This window comes from Hyla sarda, chromosome 2 (assembly GCF_029499605.1).
Source record: "Hyla sarda isolate aHylSar1 chromosome 2, aHylSar1.hap1, whole genome shotgun sequence".
Taxonomy (NCBI): domain Eukaryota; kingdom Metazoa; phylum Chordata; class Amphibia; order Anura; family Hylidae; genus Hyla; species Hyla sarda.
Window position 1 is genome coordinate 241814939 of NC_079190.1, and position 21048 is coordinate 241835986.

General features: G+C 44.0%; 2 protein-coding genes across 6 annotated transcripts in view; one reads left to right on the plus strand and one right to left on the minus strand.

Moving 5' to 3' along the window:
* The window catches only part of LOC130355913 (chymotrypsin A-like), a 211882-nt gene that overhangs the window by 120911 nt on the left and 69923 nt on the right, over window positions 1–21048 (minus strand). The gene's annotated exons all lie outside the window — the stretch shown is intronic.
* LOC130355912 (NADPH--cytochrome P450 reductase) overlaps window positions 1–21048 on the plus strand; it is a 77982-nt gene that overhangs the window by 6906 nt on the left and 50028 nt on the right. For both annotated transcript variants that reach the window (XM_056556754.1, XM_056556753.1), the window contains exon 2: window positions 19127–19325. In XM_056556754.1, the coding sequence (XP_056412729.1) occupies window positions 19141–19325 (185 nt within the window). In that variant the 5' untranslated portion in view covers window positions 19127–19140. The remainder of the gene's footprint in view (window positions 1–19126; window positions 19326–21048) is intronic.

A 21048-nucleotide genomic window follows, 5' to 3' on the forward strand; every position in this document is an offset into this window, starting at 1 on the left:
AATATTCATATTCAATCCGATATCTTGTCGGAAGTTCAGTCGTGGAATTTTTAATCTGGATATACTTTGTGGATTCTCCATAGTGTGAATGCAGCCTAAAGGTGAAGTGACAATGACTCGCGTAGACCACAAAACAAATTGACATCTAAAAGACTGGGAAGAAATACCGTATATACTCGAGTATAAGCCGACCCGAGTATAAGCCGAGACCCCTAATTTCAACCCAAAATCCCAGGAAAAGTTATTGACTCGAGTATAAGCCTAGGGTGGGAAATACCTCATCCCCCCCTGTCATCATCCAGACCCGTCATTAACATCCTCATCATCCCCTTGTCATCATCCCACACATCCCCTTGTCATCATCCCACACATCCCCTTATCATCCCACACATCCCCCCTTCATCATCCCCTTGTCATCATCCCACACATCCCCTTATCATCCCACACATCCCCCCTTCATCATCCCCTTGTCATCATCCCACACATCCCCCCTTCATCATCCCCTTGTCATCATCCCACACATCCCCTTATCCCACACATCCCTCCTTCATCATCCCCTTGTCATCATCCCACACATCCCCCCTTCATCATCCCCTTGTCATCATCCCACACATCCCCTTATCATCCCACACATCCCCCCTTCATCATCCCCTTGTAATCATCCCACACCCCCCCCTTCATCATCCCCACCCCCCTTCATCATCCCCACCCCCCCCCCCCCCTTCATCATCCTCTTCTCATCATTCGCCCTCAGTGGTCTTCAACCTGCGGACCTCCAGAGGTTTCAAAACTACAACTCCCAGCAAGCCCGGGCAGCCATCGGCTGTCCGGGCTTGCTGGGAGTTGTAGTTTTGAAACCTCCGGAGGTCCGCAGGTTGAAGACCACTGCGGCCTTCAACATCATCCAGCCCCCTCTCACCCCCTTTAGTTCTGAGTACTCACCTCCGCTCGGCGCTGGTCCGGTCCTGCAGGGCTGTCCGGTAAGGAGGTGGTCCGGTGAGGAGGTGGTCCGGGCTGCTATCTTCACCGGGGGCGCCTCTTCTCCGCGCTTCCGGCCCGGAATAGAGCCGTTGCCTTGACAACGACGTATCTGCGTCGTTGTCAAGGCAACGTGACTATTCTGAGGCCGGGCCCGAAGCGCTTAGAAGAGGCCTCCCCGGTGAAGATAGCAGCCCGGACCACCTCCTCACCGGACCACCTCACCGGACAGTCCTGCAGGACCGGACCAGCGCCGAGCGGAGGTGAGTACTCAGAACTAAAGGGGGTGAGAGGGGGCTGGATGATGTTGAAGGCCGCAGTGGTCTTCAACCTGCGGACCTCCGGAGGTTTCAAAACTACAACTCCCAGCAAGCCCGGACAGCCGATGGCTGCCCGGGCTTGCTGGGAGTTGTAGTTTTGAAACCTCTGGAGGTCCGCAGGTTGAAGACCACTGCGGGTGGGGGAGTTCACTCGAGTATAAGCCGAGGGGGGTGTTTTCAGCACGAAAAATCGTGCTGAAAAACTCGGCCTATACTCGAGTATATACGGTACGTAATAAATGTAGGATATGGGAGGACCTGACATAAGCAGTCATCCGGTAAACCACTCTGAATGCCACGGTTCAGTAAGGAATATGACTGCTATTCAGTTATATTGCTGGTATTGCCGCCTAAGGGGGTGAACTCAGTCACCTATGTATGTGGAGCTATAGTGCATGTTTGAGTCGGGTCACATAAGAATTGCCATATATAGGTATTTCAGTGTTGTACATAGAATCAGAGTTTATCTAAAGAGAAGTGATATTGTGCAATATGGCAAGGACTTCTAGACTGCTGTTATGTAACAGTTCATTTAAGTACTCTTAGAGAAACGTGTCCCATGCGTGGAGCCACCTAGGGGAATCTAGTGCATGTTATTTTAGGAATGACACAGCAACAAAATAAAGATGGATTTAATGTAGCTAGCAATAGTACAAGGACAGATTTTGTCTGGTTTGAGAGGTATTCTTATCATGGCAGCCCATAGCGGATTGATGCAGGTCTGATTTTACCCTACATTTACACTGCAAAATCCATACTTTCCCTCTTTTGGGCAAATGTAGATAGTAGGACACTTCTACTATCCTCTGGTGGCTTATCTCACCAAGAACAAAGGGATCAGGGAGATAAAATAAAACATGTATGACCCTTTTCTCCCAAACACATGATATATGAGGCCCCCTAAGGCGATGTTGACATGGTGGAATGTCCGCACTGAAAAAGCGTTTCGGCGCGATAACAACCAGTCGCCAGCTCGATACCCCCGCGTCTTCACCACCTGCTTCCCTACACGCTGTTACCCGCATTTTCATGTGAACAATAAAGAAGCTTTTCAAGCAAGTCTGGGTGAGTGCTCCGTATTTAGTTTGTACTCCACCTGCCCTCTTTCACCTACATTCTACGTGTCAGCACCCATATAGACTCATTATAGCTTCCAAGGGGCCGTTTACTGCACACAGAGATCTACCTCACCAAGCCGACCATCTCTGCAGGTGGCACTGAGCGCATCTTTGTTGGACAAAATAAATAAAATAGACATGTCTATTCTTTCTGCTGACTCCGGAATCCGGATTTCCGCAGCAATTCCGCTGTTTGCACAGTGCAGAAGAATCCCATTGAAATCAATTTTGGAGGAACTTCATTTGTCTTTAGGATTAAAGGGGTACTCCAGTGAAAAGTAACTTATCCCCCTATCCACAGGATAGAGGATAGGGAAGAAGTGTCTGATCGCGCGGATTGTTCGAACGATTGGACCCCCTTGTGATCTTCTGCTCTGGCTCTCTGAAAGCAGTGCATGCTGGGGTTGGCACTCCATTCATTCTATATGGGAGCGCCAAAGAGACCCAGGTGCTGTACTCGGCATTTCTGGTGCTCCTGTAGAAATGAAAGGAGTGTGTGCCCTCCCCAGAACGCACTCCTTTTAGAGAGCCGGGGCCCGTGTAGGAGATTTCTGGGGTTACCACCAGTCGGACGTCTCACGATCAGACAATTTTATAAGCTACCCTTTTTGCTGTCACACTCCCTCCCATAGGCTTGCATTGAGGGGAGGAGCGTGACGTCACATGGAGGCAGAGGCGTGACGTCACACGCCGCATGCCCCATGGTCACCAGTAATCAGACCCGGAGCAAACTCGCTCCGGGGACTGATTTTAACTGGGGTGCGTGCAAGATCATGGGGGGTCCCCAGCGGCGGGACCCCCGCGATCAGGCATCTTATCCCCTGTCCTTTGGATAGGGGATAAGATGTCTAAATGCCGGGGTACCCCTTTAAATACTTGCAGAGATCTTGGCACTTGTATTCACTCAACATTCTCCTTCTTTTAGAATTATTAACCCTATTGCATCACGTTGGTCCTACTAATAAATGCCCCTTTTACCTGTGCTAAAATGCCTTTCTGGACGGAACTTTTTTTTTTTTTGGATAGTTTTTCTCCTTATTATAGCTAGTCTTTGTGCTATACTGAGGCATTTCCTTGAGATGAAAGCAGGACGCAGGAGGCAGACACTGTTGAGAGCAGGTCACTACAATTTTGTTTTAACCTGCTTAATGTGTCATACCCACCGACTATCTGATATGCATGGTTGTGGGTGTCCTGACCTTCCCTTGATGGCAGATTTCGGGGATAAGAAGGATCATCCTATCTCACCATGCGGATCCATTCATTCTCATGGAAAATAGGCTGCGACCAGGGTTGTTTGGCAGCAGTCTACTCCCCCCCCCCCCCCCCCCCCCCTATTGCATTGTTTTTCAGCATGCTGTGAGTTGTAGTTTTGCAACAGCTGGAGACACACAGTTTGGAAAACACTGCCCTATTGGCTAAGGCTGTGAGAAACCTGGCTGAACCGCGAAAGGAGCGCTGCCTCGCCTCAGCCGGTCAGTCAGCGGACGCTGACCCCATCTCTCTACCTCCACTTCGCCATCTTTTAAGAAGATATTGTAATAAAGAGGATGTTTTAATTTTCTCTGGGTGAGTGCAATCTTGCTTTTTCTACTGAAGTACTGCACTGTCCTATTGGCTGTTCACTTGATAGCTATGTGTGATCAGCTTTACGTTGCAGTTGGCCTGCATTTTTTATCAATGTTTAGCCGCTGTGACCTCACATTATGCAGGGCTACGCTGAATCTGATTTGGATATTGCATTTTAAGGCAATGTTTTTAGTATGTATTTTGGTGCGTATTATGCTCTAAAATGGGTGCTGCAAAGTATGACTGTCTACTATGTTTTTATTTTTTAAGGGAATACATGCAGCAGTCCATTGTTAATTGCAGTGCATGTGTGCTTTTTATTTTATTTTTTTTAAAGCATACACATTTTACAATGGCCAGAATAAGTGACCTGTCACTTATTCCGAGACTATTCCTGTTGGAGAGGCAGGGAGCTGTTTAGCCACATTAAAGGGGTTCTCTGCTGGAAAACAATTTTTTCTTTTTATCAACTGGTGTCAGAATGTTAAACAGATTTTGAAATTACTTCTCTTAAAAAAAAAAAATAAAAAAAAAAAATAAAAAAAAAAATCTTAATCCTTCCAGCACTTATCAGCTGCTATAGGCTCCACAGGAAGTTCTTTTCATTTTGAATTTCCTTTGTCTGACCACAGTGCTCTCTGCTGACACCTTTGTCCATGTCAGGAACTGTCCAGAGTAGGAGCAAATCCCTATAGCAAACCTCTCCTGCTCTGGACAGTTCCTGACATGGACAGAGGTGTCAGTAAAGAGCACTGTGGTCAGACAGAAGGGAAATTCAAAAAGAAAAGAACTTCCTGTGGAGCATATAGCAGCAGATAAGTGCTGGAAGGATTAAGATTTTTAAATAGAAGTAATTTACAAATCTTTATAACTTTCTGGCACTAGTTGATTAAAAATAATAATAATATTTTTTTCCAGTGGAGTACCCCTTTGAATGGAGCTTATTGAAATCATGATGGCATTTACAGATGCAGTCCAAAATATTGAAATACGTTGCAGAAATCCAAGGTTGCTGTTAGAATTTCTGCCCTGTATTGCGCTGCATATTTTTCCCCTCTGGAAAAGTATAGCCTGTAGATCCACTCAGACGCAAGTAAAGCTTTCAGACTCCTTCCTTTACATAAATTTCCTCTAAAATATTATGCCCTAAGAGGAATACTGATGTCATCTACCCCTTTACCAATAGAACCCTGAGGCAAAGTTTACACTAGTGTAAATACGAGAGCGCATACGGCAGGTCGACCACAGTTTTAGGTCCGGTTGTAAAAGTGCATACGGCGCAAAAATGAGCCGACCGAACATTTCACTCCGGCCAGCTCATTGAAATGTATTACATACGGGAGCGCATAGAAAGGCATACGGGAGTGCAAGGTTTGAGCTCCCCCCCCCCCTGCCATATGCGCTACCGTATGGGAGAAAACGTGATGTGAACCCTGCCTAATTCGGCTGCATTTTTGCATCTGTATTATGGTTGGAAGTTGCGGCCCTACCACAGATTTGATGACACACACGGACAGCCAATTACTGTGGATAGATGTATTCCACTAGTGTGAACCCAACCTGATTTTTTTTTGTGTGATTGCCTAAATTGCAGTTGTTGTTCTTGGCCACATGGCAAGTAACGTTGCTGAGTCATCCTCCTAATCGCATGCTGCATGATCGCATTAATGGAACAGAATGATTAGCTGTGTTCTTCTGTACCCAAGGGAATAGAAGACAACCTGCCAATAAACCTCTCATGACCCTGTGTGCTTGGGAAATCATGGGTGTGCCAGGTTGGCAAGGAGCCCATGTATTGCATTTTGTCTTTATCAGTTCTTGGATTCCTCCTTTTGGCTCACTGAGATTGGGATGAAATATAAACATTAGAGTAGAAGACTAGTTGACTGATTTTGGATGGAGAAGTAAATCTGTTCATCCCTGGAAAAGGGATTTACTACCTGCTTTCAGTCTTAATGGAGAACTCCGGTAGAAAGCAAATGTTTTCAAATCAACTGGTGCCGGAAAGTTAAACAGGTTTGTAAATAATTTCTATTAAAAAATCTTAATCCTTCCAGTACTTATCAGCTGCTGTATACTACAGAGAAATTTTTGAAGTTCTTTTCTGACCACAGTGCTCTCTGCTGACACCTCTGTCTGTGTCAGGAACTGTCCAGATTAGAAGCAAATCCCCATAGTGAACCTCTCCTGCTCTGGACAGTTCCTGACATGGACAGGGGTGTCAGCAGAGAGCACTGTGGTCAGAAAAGAACTTCAAAAATTTCTCTGTAGTATACAGCAGCTGATAAGTTCTGAAGTGAAATTTCACACAAACTGTCTATTGGCCCCATATTTATTACAGGTCCAACTATACCCCCCCCCCCCCCCCCTTTTCCCACAAAGCAAAGTTAGTACAATCGGAGTTAACTGACCTACATAACTGCACTGTTATTCTGCCCTATGGATCTAATCACTTCCTGGTTTCCTCTCTGAACTGCGACCCTGCTGTTGCCAGGAAACAGGGAAAACTCTTTCCCACAATCCCCTTTGCTTGCACATACAGTGGATACTGTTGAGCAAGATGCATTTAAAGTGAGCATGCGTCAGTGTCTCAGTGGATGCCCTAAGATTGTAAACAAGGGCAACAAAAAAGGCATGGGGGATTAGTGTTAGTATATTAAAGGAGATATCCAGTGGTGAAAAACTTAAAAGTTTCAGATCGCGGGGGGTCCGACCACTGGACGGGGCCCCGACAGCCCGTGGGTAGGGGGCGTGTTGACCACCGCACGAAGCTGCGGCTGACACGCCCCCTCAATACAACTCTATGGCAGAGCCGGAGCGCTGCCTTCGGCAATCTCCGGCTCTGCCATAGCGATATATTGAGGGGGCGTGTCAGCTGCAGCTTCGTGCGGAGGTCGACACCCGCTATCTGGCCAGCGAGCCTGGGCCCTGTACAGAGAGATTGCGGGGGGCCCCAGTGGTCTGACCCCCCCGCAATCAGGAACTTATCCCCTATCCTTAGGATAAGGGATACGTTTTTCACTACTGGACTACCCCTTTAATATGTAACAGGACATTTTCAGTAATGCGTTTTCATTGTAAATAGGTTTAATTCGCATAACGCATCAGTTTACACCTATTTATCTTCACGGTAGAACCGTTATAGCATAGCATAGCATATTGTATAAGGATCTGTTAACATCAAGGTTTAGCTATTCGCTGTAGGAACTCGTAGCCTATGCTTTTGTATCCCACAAATATAAGTCTGTCTTTAGCCTGTTAAAGGAAAACTGTCAGACCATTCACCCACACTAAACCTTATACCAGTGTTTCCCAAGCAGGATGCCTCCAGGTATTGCAAATCTACAACTTCCAGCATGCCCAGACAGCCTATCTGGGCATGCTGGGAGTTGTAGTTTTGCAACAGCTGGAGGCACCCTGCTTGGGAAACACTGTGTTGTACACTGGCTTATAGTGTAGGTGGACAGGAGTCGAACGCTGGTTCACTTACTTAAATATGTCCAGTAGGTCCTGAGATATGTCCACCAGAAGATCCACTGCTGAATTCAGTGAATCACACAGTGGGGGTGGGGCTTCACAGGGGGTGGGGCTTCATCGGCTCAATTTACTTATTCATTGTCACTAAGCCCAGCCCCATGCGAAGCCTGCCCCCACTGCGTGACTCACTGAATTCAGCAGTGGATCTTCTGGGGGACATATCTCAGGACCTACTGGACATATTTAACCCCTTAAGGACCCAGGGCGTACAGGTACGCCCATGGGAATTCTGGTCCCCAGTTCTCGACCCAGGAGCAGAGACAGCGGCGTTAGGCACGATCCAGCAGAGCAGCAGCAGTAGGTAAGGCCTTTCCTCCTGCTGTTGCCTAGCAACAACTCCCAGCATGCACAAAAGGGCATTCTGGGAGTTGTTGTTATGCAATAGCAGACGGCACAGCTACAACTCCCAGCATGCCCTTTGGTAGTTTGTGCATGCTGGGGGTTGTAGCTATGTAACAGCTGGAGGCACATTTTTTTCTATGAAAGTGTGCCTCCAGCTGTTGCATAACTACAACCCCCAGCATGCACTGACAGCCAAAGGGCATGCTGGGAGTTGCAATAGAGTGCCTCCAGCGGTTGCATAACTACAAGTTTCAGCATGCTGTAAGTGCATGCTGAGACTTGTAGCTTTGCTACAGCTGGAGGCACTGGGTTAATTAACAAACACGGTTTTTCAACCAGTGTGCCTCCAGCTGTTGCATAACTACAACCCCCAGCATGCATGGACAGCCGAAGGGTATGCTGGGAGTTGTAGTTTTGCAATAGCTGAAGGTTTCCCACGGTAGGGGTACATTCACACGGGTAGTGGTTTACTGTGAGTTTCTCGCTGCAAGTTGAGATGCAGCGAATTTTCCGCTTCAGCTCAAACTCCCATGGGAAATTCACTGTGAACCCTTGCCTGTGTGAATGTACCCTAAAAACACTACACTACTCTACACAAAATAAAAGGTAAAACACTACATATACATATACCCCTACACAGTGCCCCCCCCCTCTAATAAAAATTTAAAATGTCTGGTACGGTACGGCACGGTTTCCAAAACGGAGCCTCCAACTTTTGCAAAACAGCAACTCCCAGTATTGCCGGACAGGCATTATCTGTCCAGGCATGATGGGAGTCTTGCAACAGCTGGAGGCACCATGTTTGGAAAACACTGCCGTAGGCAAGTGTAATTCTTGCATCTGGGTCCATCACTATGCAAATCCCTAATTTAGACCTCAAATGTGCATGGCGCTCTCTCACTTCGGAGCCCTCTCGTATTTCAAGGCAACAGTTTAGGGCCACATACGGGGTATTTCCATACTCGGGAGAAATTGCCTAACATATTTTGGCAGCCTTTTTCTCCTTTTACCCCTTATGAAAAGATAAAGTTGGGGTCTACTCCAGCATGTTGTTGTAAAAAAACACTAACATGCTTTTTTACACTAACATGCTGGTGTTGCCCCATACTTTTCATTTTCACAAGAGGTAAAAGAAAAAAGACCCCAAAATTTGTAACACAATTTCTCCTGAGTGCGGAAATACCCCATATGTGGACGTAAAATGCTCTGCGGGTGCACAACAAGGCTCAGGCGTGAGAGCGCACTATGTAAATTTTAGGTGATTTGCACAGGGATGGTTGATCGTTACAGCGGTTCTGATGTAAACGGGGGGGGGGGGGGGGGGGAGGGGGGGGGGGTTTAACACCCACATGTGACCCCATTTTGGAAACTACACCCATCACGAAACATAGCAAGGGGTATAGTGAGCCTTAACACCCCATGGGTGTTTGAAGTATTTAAATTAAAGTTGGACGTGAAAATTTTTTTTTCACAAAATGCTAGTGTTATCCCAAATTTTTTATTTTCACAAAGAGTAATAGGAAAAAAAGCCCCCATAATTTGGAACACCATTTCTTTGGAGTATATAAATACCCCATGTGTGGATGTGAAGTGCTCTGCTGGCGCACTACAGGGCTCAGAATTGGGCTTTTGGAGAGAGAATTTGGCTGGAATTGAAGGCCTTGTGCATTTACAAAGCCTCCATGATGCCAGAACAGTGGTTCCCCTCCCAAACATGTGACCCCATTTTGGAAACTACACCCCTCAAGGAATGTAATAAGGGGTGCAGTGAGCATTTATGACCCACAGGTGTCTGACAGATTTTTTGAACATTGGTCCTTGAAAATCAAAAATATAATTTTTCATTTGCACAGCCCACTGTTCCAAAAGTCTGTTAAACGCCAGTGGGGTGTAAATGCTCACTGCACCCTTTATTGCATTCCGTTAGGGGTGTAGTTTCTCATATTACCTCTTGTAAAAATGGTAAATTTGGGGTAAAAACTGCATTTTAGTGAAACAAAAAATGTACATATCCGATCTACCGATCGTATTGTCCTGTGGGGTGTTAAGGCTCACTGTACCCCATGTTACGTGCCTTATAGGATGTAGTTTCCAAGTTTTTTTCTCTGTTCTGGCACCATAGGGGCTTCCTAAATGGAACATGCCCCCCAAAAACCATTTCAGAAAAACTCACTCTCCAAAATCCTATTGTTGCTCCTTCACTTCTGAGCCCTCTAGTGCACCCACAGAGCACTTTACGTTCACATATGAGGTATTTCCTTACTTGAGAGAAATTGGGTTACACATTTTGGGGGGGGCTTTTACCCCTTGTAAAAATAAAAAAAACTGCGTCTACAAGAACATTGTTGGTGTAAAAAAATTTTAGATTTTGAATTTTTTCCTTCACTTTTCAGGGTTAACACTTACTGAATGTCATTTTGAATACTTTGAGGGGTGCAGTTTTTATAATGGGGTCATTTATGGGGTATTTCTAATATGAAGACCCTTCAAATCCACTTCAAACCTGTACTGGTCCCTGAAAAATACTGATTTTGAAAATTTTGTGAGAAATTGGAAAATTGCTGCTGAACTTTGAAGCCCTCTGATGTCTTCCAAAAGTAAAAACATGTCAACCTTATGATGCAAACAAAGTAGATATATTGTATATTTATATCAATATATCATTTATTTGGTATGTCTATAAGCAGAGAGCTTTAGGCTGCGGTCCCACGTACCGCTTTTGCAGCGTATTTCACGCTGCACAAAATCGGGTGCAACAGCAGGAGATACGCTGCATATTCTTAATCATACATACAGGTAAAGCCGGCGACGGCCCTGAGTTTTCACTGAAGTTTGGAAGCAGAGCCGCATCCTGGCGTGACTGTGACACGCGGCTCCACCTCCAAAGTTCATTGTATATGTGAATCAATGTGTTAAGCCTGTCAGGCTGTACTTATGCATGGGGCTGGAATATTCCGCCCCTAGGTGTATATAACGCCCCCTGCTCTTACTCGCAGGGCGTTCATGAAATTTTTCAGACGAAGGGGAGGTCATGCTGCCCTGTTGGTGCCAGCAGTTGAATTTTCCCACCATGTCTGAGTTCCCACGGCCTGCTTTATCAGGCGTGTCCCTGGTGGCTGACTGCACTTACTACGGTAGTATAGTCTATGGCTGCAGGTGGCATGGTGGTTGCCCTCTCATTTCTATGTGAATAATGCGGCTGTTGCTGCTGTCGGATCACTCGGGGTAAGGTACTGTGGCTTGTGTTGTGAGTGGCGGTGTCTGGATTGGGGTAAGTTCTGGTCTCCCGTGTGCAGCCAAGGGGCAGCTCTGTTCCCACCGACATGCCCTCTGTGCCTGCCACGTCTGCAGGGGGGGGATACACGGCATAGTTGTTGTTACTGACACATCTTCAGAGCAACCGCATCACGACACGTAGTTGGTTTTATACCCTTTATACCTGCTACGACTGCAGGGGATTCATTGCATAGTTGTTGTAACTGACACTCTTCAGAGCAACAACATTACGACACATAGGTGGTTGTATTCCTTTCGTACTGGCCACGTCTGCAGGGGATGCACTGCACAGTTGTTGTTACTGACACGTCTTCAGAGTGACAACATCATGACACATAGGCGGTTGTATACCCATCATACTTGCCACATCTGCTGGGGGATGCACTGCGCAGTTGTTGTTGTTGTTGTTGTGGTTACTGACTCGCCTTCAGAACAACAGCATCATGGCACACAGGTGGTTGATTTCCTTTCATACCAGCCACACCTGCAGTGGGATGCACTGAATAGTTATTGTTACTGACACGCTTTCAGAGAAATAGTTTCATGACATATAGGTGGTTGCAAAAAAAAAGTAGTAGATGGTACATAAGATCCGTCAGGTCGATATGCATTATGTTTACTCATAGACCTGGCCCATCTACAGGCACGATGGTTATGCAAGGATCAGTCACCTGCAGTGGGCCATTACTTCTGAGACCAGTTGGTTTGTAGTTTAGGGTATGGCTGTCGGCACAGTTCGGGTAGTCTTCAGGTAATTTTCTCGATCCTAGTTCTGGTTACAGGTAATGTGGAGATCATGGTTAAGGTCTGTCATGTGGTCCGGTTACTTGTGTGTCAGTTGGCTAACAGTTTGTGTTTTTGACCTCTTAATCCCTCTGCTCGTTCTTCAGAGTAGGCTTAGTGGCCATTAGCTCCTCAGTACCAGGCACCGCCTTCATTCATAACTAGTTGGTTGATTCTACTCTGAATTAGGGGGTTGTGCTGGTCAGTGTACTTAGGGTGTGGTGTTGTTTGAGGTTTATGCATTCTGCTACTTACCCTACCGGGTTATGTGTTTGGCCCACTTAAGGCATACCCTCGGCCACGGTTATGGGCACAGTTCAACCGCTTTTTTTAAGGTTTAATGCTTCCATTCAGGTGTGTGTACCGTTTGTGACATGAGCACGAGTGTAAGCCCTGAGCACAAGTATTAAGCCTGTCAGGCTGTATTTGTACGATGGGCTGGAATAATCTGCCCCTAAACTACTAGGCGGGGCATATAGATGTTGTGGGCAGGGGGTAGAGGCATATAACGCTCCCTGCTCTTACTGGCAGGGCATTCGGGATGTTTTTAGTGTAAGTCCTGAGCACAAATATAATTTATTTGAGATGTCCATTTTCCTTTTATAAGCAGAGAGTTTCAAAGTAAAAAAAAAAAAATAAAAAAATAATTTACAATTTTCACATTTTTTTTATTTTTCACCAAGAAAAGTAAAAGCATCCTAGAGTTAATGCTTAAAGGGACAGTGGTCAGATTTGCAAAAAAATGCTCGGGTCCTTTTAAGGTGAAAATGGTCTGGGTCCTTAAGGGGTTAAGTGACCCCTTGTTGGACTCCTGTTCACCCTCACTATGACCCAGTGTATAAGGTTTAGTGTGGGTGAACAGGCGGACAGCTTACCTTTTAAACTCTAAGGAATTCTGCAGTATATGACAGAATACTATTTTGACGTCCTGACGTGTACCTGTGTATTTCTAGTCAAAACATTGTAAACAGCCCCCAAGACGATCTATATGGATTGTTAATCTATACAAGCTGTAAAGCTGTCTTCACACTTACATGAATTCTGTTCCGATTGGTTGACAATGGTTTTTGGATGGTCCGCATAGTGTACCATACCGGACAGACCCAGTGTGGGTCAGTTGGGAGGGCTCATCTTGGATCTTGTCACATTGACGTGGCCCCTAAGTTATTTGGCCTGGATAGTCTCTTACATTTGTCAGTATAAATGCTTTGTGTTTTTGCTGGGTAACATTTGCGATCTGAAATCTCATCCTTGTCTCAGGGATTTACTAGAAGATTGCCTAAACAGCTGAAAGAGCGCATTTGGTGTGTGGTAATGTGGTTTCCTTCCCCAATTTCGTATAGAAGATGTAGCATGATTCAGTACATCTAGACCATGTGAACACAGCAGTGTCATTGGAGATGAGGTTGCTAAAACCTAATATACTTGGATAGTGACTTGTGACCGCTCGTGAATTCAGGCTATGTCATTGGAGTGTAAGAACTTGCTGCTGCGTGATGGTTTCTAAACCTGAAAGGAACACTGTACTTTTAATTTTTTAGTTTTCTTACATGCAGTTACACATTGGTAACTATAACATTTCTACAAAGAATGGTGCATTTCCACTTACTCCTGTGTACAAGCTGGTTGACATTAACCCCTTGAGGACCAAGCCCATTTTGACCTTAAAAGGGTAGTCCAGTGGTGAAAAACGTATCCCCTATCCTAAGGATAGGGGATAAGTTTGAGATCGCGTGGGGTCCGACTGCTGTGGCCACCTGCGATCTCTCTGTACGGGGGCCAGGCTCTCCGGCCAGATAGCGGGTGTCGACCTCCGCACGAAGCGGCGGCCGACACTCCCCCTCAATACATCTCTATGGCAGAGCCGGAGATTGCCGAAGGCAGCGGAGGTCGACACGCCCCCTTCCCGCGGGCTGTCGGGGCTCCGTAAAGGAGATCGCAGGGGGTTCCAGCGGTCGGACCCCCCGCGATCTCAAACTTATCCCCTATCCTTAGGATAGGGGATAAGTTGTTCACCATTGGACTACTCCTTTAAGGACCAGGCTAATTTTATGTTTTCCTCCTCGCCTTCTAAAATCCATAACTCTTTTATATTTCCATCTACAGACCCATATAAGGGCTTGTTTTTTGCGTGACCAATTTTACTTTGTAATGAAACCTCTCATTTTACCATAAAAGGTACAGTGAACCCAAACAATTTTTTATTTTTTTTTTAGGGAAGAAATTTAAATGAAAACCACAATTTTGCACATTTTGGAGGGTTTCGTTTTCAGTGTACACTTTACGGTAACAATGACATGTGTTCTTTATTCTTTGGGTCAGGACGATTAAAATGATACCCATGGCTAGATACCTTTCTATTTTTGTACCGCTTAAAAAAAAAAAAAAAAAAAAAAAAAAAATAAAATCTAAAACTTTTTGTACAAAATCAGTAATCTAAAATCGCCTTATTTTGACCACCTATAACTTTTTTATTTTTCCGTATATAGGGCAGTATGAGGGCTCATTATTTGCGCCGTCATCTGTACATTTTATCGATACTCCATTTGCATATATAAAACTTTTTTAGATAATTTTTTGGGGAATGAAATGTGACAAAAAAGCAGCATTTTTGGACTTATTTTTTAAGTTTACGCTGTTCACCATACAGGATCATTAACATTATATTTTGATTGAAAATTTACGCACACGGCGATCCCAAATATGTTTATAAAAAAAAATGTTAAAATTACGCTTTTTGGGGTAACATGGGAAAAACTGACAATTTTAATTTTTATTGGGGGGGATGGGATTTCCAATTTTTTATACTTTTTTATATTTACATTTTTATTTTTTTTTTACACTTTAATAGTCCCCATAGGGGACTATCTATATCAATCATTTGATTGCTAATACTGTTCAGTGCTATGCATAGGACATAGCACTGGTCAGTATTGTGGATGATCTTCTGCTCGATCTCAGACCAGAGCAGAAGACTCCAGGAGACGGACGGAGGCAGGTTGAGGGAACCTCCGTCCGCTATTACAGATGAACGGATAGCCGCGGCAGCGCTGCGGGCAATCCGATCATCTATTTTAACATCTGCATTGCCGCAGATGCTGTGATCTGTACTGATCACGGCATCTGAGGGGTTAATGGCGGACATCCGCGTGATCAAGGATGTTGGCCATTACCGGCGGGTCCCCGGCTGCTGATAGCAGCCAGAACCTGGTATGTATGACACGAGCACCGCTCCGATGCTCGTGGTCATACACAGGACGTAAATGTACGTCCTGGTGCGCTAAGTACCGCCAAACCAGGAAGTACATTTACGTCTGTGGTCGTTAAAGGGGTATTCCAGGATTTTTTTTTTTATTTGACTTATGCTACAGGGGCTGTAAAGTTAGTGTAGATCATAATATAGTGTCTGTACCTGTGTGTTTCTCACAATTCTTCTGTGATTTTTAACCCCAATATTTATTTTTAACAGCATTCAAAATGACTGTTGTCTCGGATTTTTCCCAGGTTGCAATGCGGCCGAGACCTGACTCACTAGTCAGCTGATGACAGGGAACCTGTCTGCTTAAATGGGTGGAGAGATCAATCTGTAACTAATGCCACAACAGCTGGTAGCTGTATTTTTGACGATTTGTTCACCTTTCAGGATTTTATTTGCTTGTACATATGTTCTGCTTGCGTTTCATATCTCGTAACACTGTACACCCTTCCTGAGAAGCTGCAAAGTTCAGATGGCAGGTACTCTGCTGCTTGTGATCACTTTGTTTTCTCTAGAGCCGCACTATAACCTTCGCCCTTTTGGGATGTTACGATCTACCTTGAACTTGAGCACAATTTGCTTGTTCAGTACTTTTAAGGATAATTTCACAATCTGCCACTGAATACTCTAAGTAGCCAGTGTATAACTATGAATACTCCTTCAGGGTGCGTTCACACATGCTTATTTTTTGCTGCAGATTTGCTTCAACAGATTTTGCTGCCTATTGAAGTCAATGGGCAGCAAAATCTGCAGCAGCAGATCTGCAGCTAAACTACGCAGGATGTGTCATTTTTTTTGTGCATATTATCTGCCACTGAAGTTAATGAGTAGTAAAATCAGCTGAACACAATATGCAGCACCCTCGGTACATTCGCATGTGCAGATCTGATGCAGATTTTGCTGTCTATTGACTTCAGTGGGTAGCAAAATTTGCTACAGCAAATCTGCAGCAGATCTACAGCAGAAAATACGCATGTGTGAACGTACCTTCAGTGTATATTCATGTTTGATTCTCTCTTTTTATTTGCTTTCCTTGTTTATACCTAATGGACAGGGCAGCTCCCCCAGCTTCCATATTTCATTATTCTAAATGGGCATCACAAAAGGCACAGGGGGTATAGTTATATCTATATATAATATTAGTAAAACAAATATGGCCTCTTCTATGATGGCTGTTCTATCAGCCAACGGCTGTCCAGGCATGCTGGGAGTTGTAGTTTTGCAACATCTGGAGGTCCGCAGGTTGAAGACCACTTCAATACACCATACATATAAAATAAAGAAATTTTTCTTTGAAGTACAAGACTCAAGCATTTGTCCGCCATCGCATGCTGCCTTTATGAACCTTGCGAGCCCCATTATTGAGCCAATGGGGTTCTTTGCCCCTGCCAGTACTCTGTTTAGTTGGATCAGTGTCTTAAAGAGGACCTGTGGTCAAACAGAAAATAGCAGTTCTTTTTATTATGTACATATAGGTAGGGCTGATCACATACCCGGCCAGAGATATAGGGGGGGTCTGTGGGGTGTGCATATACAATTATGGGGGAGTGGTCAGCGCTGCTTCTTCTGAGATCATATACTGTACATAAAGCAGCTGCCGCCACCCCCCCCCCCTTCTTGTGCTTTATTAACCCTTACTGGCTGCTATATGACATCCTGGACGCAGTTGTTCTCCTGTGTCTGCCCCACATTGTTGTATGCCCCCTCCACAGTGCTGTGTGCCTTACAGAGTGGAAGCAGAATTGGAGAGAGCGTTGCACAGCACTTAGAAGGGAAATTCCTGGGGACCACATGGGACAGAGGACAACATGGTGTAGAGGCATCGGAGAACCGTGCCCAGGATACCACATGGTATGATGGATAGCAGCCAGTAGGGGTTAATAAGTGAAGGGTGGCAGCAGCTGCTTTGTGTACATTGTGTAGATGTCTCAGTATAGGCAGTACTGAGCACGTCAGTAAGAAATAAATGTGGATGGTATTGTCTGGCATAGTGGAGGCTAAAAGGACACTATCTTAACCTCAGTCAGGACAATGGTCGGTCTATAGCTGTGTTTGCCATATTCACATGAATCTTATCTGTACTCCATTATCAATATTCTTGGATATTGAGTGCCAGATAACACTTGCTTTTCCTGTAAAGTAATATGATGTGCCTGTCTTCAGCTGTATAGCAGATGCCTTTATTAGAAACAGGAAGACTTTTATTTTATTACATTTTTTCCTTTTTTTATGTAAAGAACGATATAAAGCTGCTTTCACACTGCAGCCATCTCCTTAGCTCCCTCTTGTGGTGGATTCTGGTATTGTTATGGCATAGATGTCTAAAGTAAGGAGGCTTGGAGGATGGAACCAAAGTTGTAGCTAGCTCCTTTTGGCCCAATTGCAATTTGGCCAAAATTGCGGTGTCCTGGTCAGCTCATACGGCGAGCGGAGGTACCCTACCTGCCTCCGGTTTATCCGATCAGCCCCTAAATGTAAATAAGCCCCTTACCTAATAAAAGTTCTGATCACCCTCTCTTTTTCTAATATTTAAATAAAATAATTTAAACAAAAATAAACATATGTGGTGTGTAAATGTCCTAACTATTAAAATATAACTTTAATTTAATAAACCACACGGTCAATGGTGAAAAAAAATGCTAAAGTTCAGACTTGATTATTTTTGGTCTCTTTATATAACATAACATTTTTTATTAAACATGCTAAAAAAAAAATCCCATAAAGACAAAAAATGTAAAGCTAAAAACTACAGATCATGACACAAAAAGTGAGCCCTTGTACAATATTATTATAAGGGGCATATTTAGAAATGAGAGGACACAGTGGGAATTATTATTTATACATAAGGGGACACAAAAGGGAATCCACTGGAAGAAAAAAAAAATCTTTTTTAATCAACTGGTGCCAGAAAGTTAAGCAGAATGTAAATTACTTCTATTAAAAAAATCCCAATCCTTCCAGTACTTTTTAGATGATAACTTCCTCTGCAGTATTTATTTTCTTTTTGAATTTCCTTTCTGTCTGACCACAGTGCTCTCTGCTGACACCTCTGTCCATGTCAGGAACTGTCCAGAGCAAGAGAGGTTTACTATGGGGATTTGCTCCTACTCTGGACAATTCCTAAAACGGACAGAGGTGTCAGCAGATAGCATGTTTGACACAACTTCCTATGTAGTATATAGCAGCTAAGTACTGAAAGGATTGGGATTTTTAATAGAAGTAATTTACAAATCTGCTTAACTTTCTGGCACCAGTTGATTTAAAAATGTTTTCCAGTGGAGTACCCCTTTAAATAAGCCCTTTTGTGTCCCCTTATGTATAAATAAATAATAATGCCGACTGTGTCCTCTAATTTATAAAAATGTATAATACAATATTATAATGTACGAGGGCTTACTTTTTGTGTCATTATTTGTAGTTTTTAGCTTTACCATTTTTGTCTTTATGGGATTTTTGAGCATGTTTTTTTTTACTTTTATAATATTATATAACTATTATATAACTTTTTATAATATTTCTACCTTATGTGTTAGACCCCATTCACATCCCTTTCAACAAGTATATTGGGAAAGCTCTCAGCATACCGGTGTCCAAAGAGGCCCATAGTCAGATGAAAGTCATAGGGGAGTGTTCCCCTTTGTGTGTATATATATATATATATGTATGTGTATGTGTATGTATATATATGTATATTTATATATATTTTATATTATCGTGTGTGTATATATTATATACACACATACATATACACTTCTCTTTATTGTCATCTAGTTTATTCTAAGCGTTTACTTTTGGCATAATTCTTATGGTTTCTTTACAATATTTGTTCCCATGCCTAAAAATACTTGACAAAAATGGCAAAACCCTGCCCACGTTTTTATTATTGTACTATGTTATTGTTAAGCATTTTTTTTTTAAATATTCTTCCTTCTTTTTGCCCTTTATAGTGTCTGATATAAAGATGGGTGATTCCTGTGCTAACAAAGATGTGTGCCAGTCAGAGGAAGGAAGCAGTGTGGCAGAAGAAGCAATGTTCAGTATGGCGGACATGTTCTTGTTATCACTCATCGTTGGATTGCTCACCTATTGGTTCTTCTTCCGCAAGAAGAAAGAGGAGCCAGTTGAATTTAAAGTTCAGACCACTGTGTAAGTGTTTATATTTTTTCTTTTTTGGGAAGTGTTCCTGTTATTAAAATTCTTTTGACATGTCCAAAGTTTTGAATGACAAAAAGCTGTGGCTTCGACAATTAGAGTACCTACCACCAAATAAAACTGCTAATTACACAAGGAACACTATATTAAAAGACACTTTCCCATCCACTTTCCCCTGCTGGGAGATTGCATAGAGATTGAATACAGGTATGATACACAGCTTTTTAAAGGGTGGGAGGGGTGTTAGGAGTAGTTAGGCAACATAGCCTGAGTTAGTTTAGAAAAGTTTATTTGGTGACAGGTACTTTTTACACGTAAAAACTTACATTGATCCCCATCCAGCTTCTTTGGACGACCCATTTGAGGTCTATGGGGCAGTCTGTGATGTGCTTAAGCTTGTACTTCTCCCTGCTTGTTCTGCTGATTTAGTGTGTTTTTTTTTTTTTTAATTTAAATTTTTTAGCGTGCCAAAAAACACTGGGTGTAAGGCTAGGTTTCCACTGATGTCCGCCATTAATCCCTCAAATGCCGTTATCAATACAGATCACTGCATCTGCAGCATTGCGGTCATTTAAATATATGATTGGATTGCCCGTGGCGCTACCGTGGGGATTCGGTGATCCAACTTGGCAGCCAGAGGTCCTCTTACCTGCTTCGCCCGCCATCCCGGGGTCTTAGATTGGCGGTAATGCTGACCAGTGCTATGCATATATGCAATCTATGAGGACTATAAAAGTGTAATAAAAAAAATATATATGTATATGTGATCAAAAAGTTAAATATAAGCAAATGAAACTACAGATCACCAATAAAAAATACAAATCATCACGCAAAAAAATTAGCCCTCATACCACCCCGTATACAGAAAAATTTGGAATTTATAGGTGGTTAAAATAGGGCAATTTTAAACATACAAATTCTCCCAAAAAAGCGATTTTCTTTGACCCCTTGGCACAGAACGCCGCCTTTATACAGCGGATGACGCAATACCTTCACGCACTCTGCCGTATATAGGTGGCGTTCATTAGATGTGCGTTCCTGCAGCGCTGATTGGGTTAATTAGGTCCCAATTAATTAAGTCCCTGGGTGTCCAGCGGGAGACCACTCCCGCCCGACACCCCTGGACCCCATTTGATTAACCCAATCAGCGATCGGGTGTGCAGGGGCGGTGAATTCGGCAGGTGCGCAGAGGTCCGGAGGCGGCGTCCACGATGACTGGGGTAAGTGCCCTCCCCCTAACAAGTTCCAAAACTACAACTCCCAGCATGTCCAGACAGTCTGGGCATGCTGGGAGTTGGAGTTTTGCATTATTTGGAGGACTACAGTTTGGAGACCACTGTGTAGTGGTTTCTAAACTGTGGTCCTCCAGATGTTGCAAAACTAGAATTCCCAGACAGCCAATGCCTGTCTGGGCCTGCCAGGAGTTGTAGTTTTGCATCATCTGGAGGAACTCAGTTTAGGAACCACTACACAGTGGTCTCCAAACTGTGTAGTCCTTCAGATGTTGCAAAACTACAACTCCCAGCATGCCCAGACAGGCATTTGCTGTCTGGGCATGCTGAGATTTGTAGTTTTGCAAGATCTGGAGGACCGCAGTTTAGAAATCACTGTGCAGCGGTCTCTAAAATGTGGCCCTCCAGATCTTGCAAAACTACCAGCATGCCCGGCAACAAGCGGCTGTCAGTACATGCTGGGAGTTGTAGTTTTGCAACAGCTG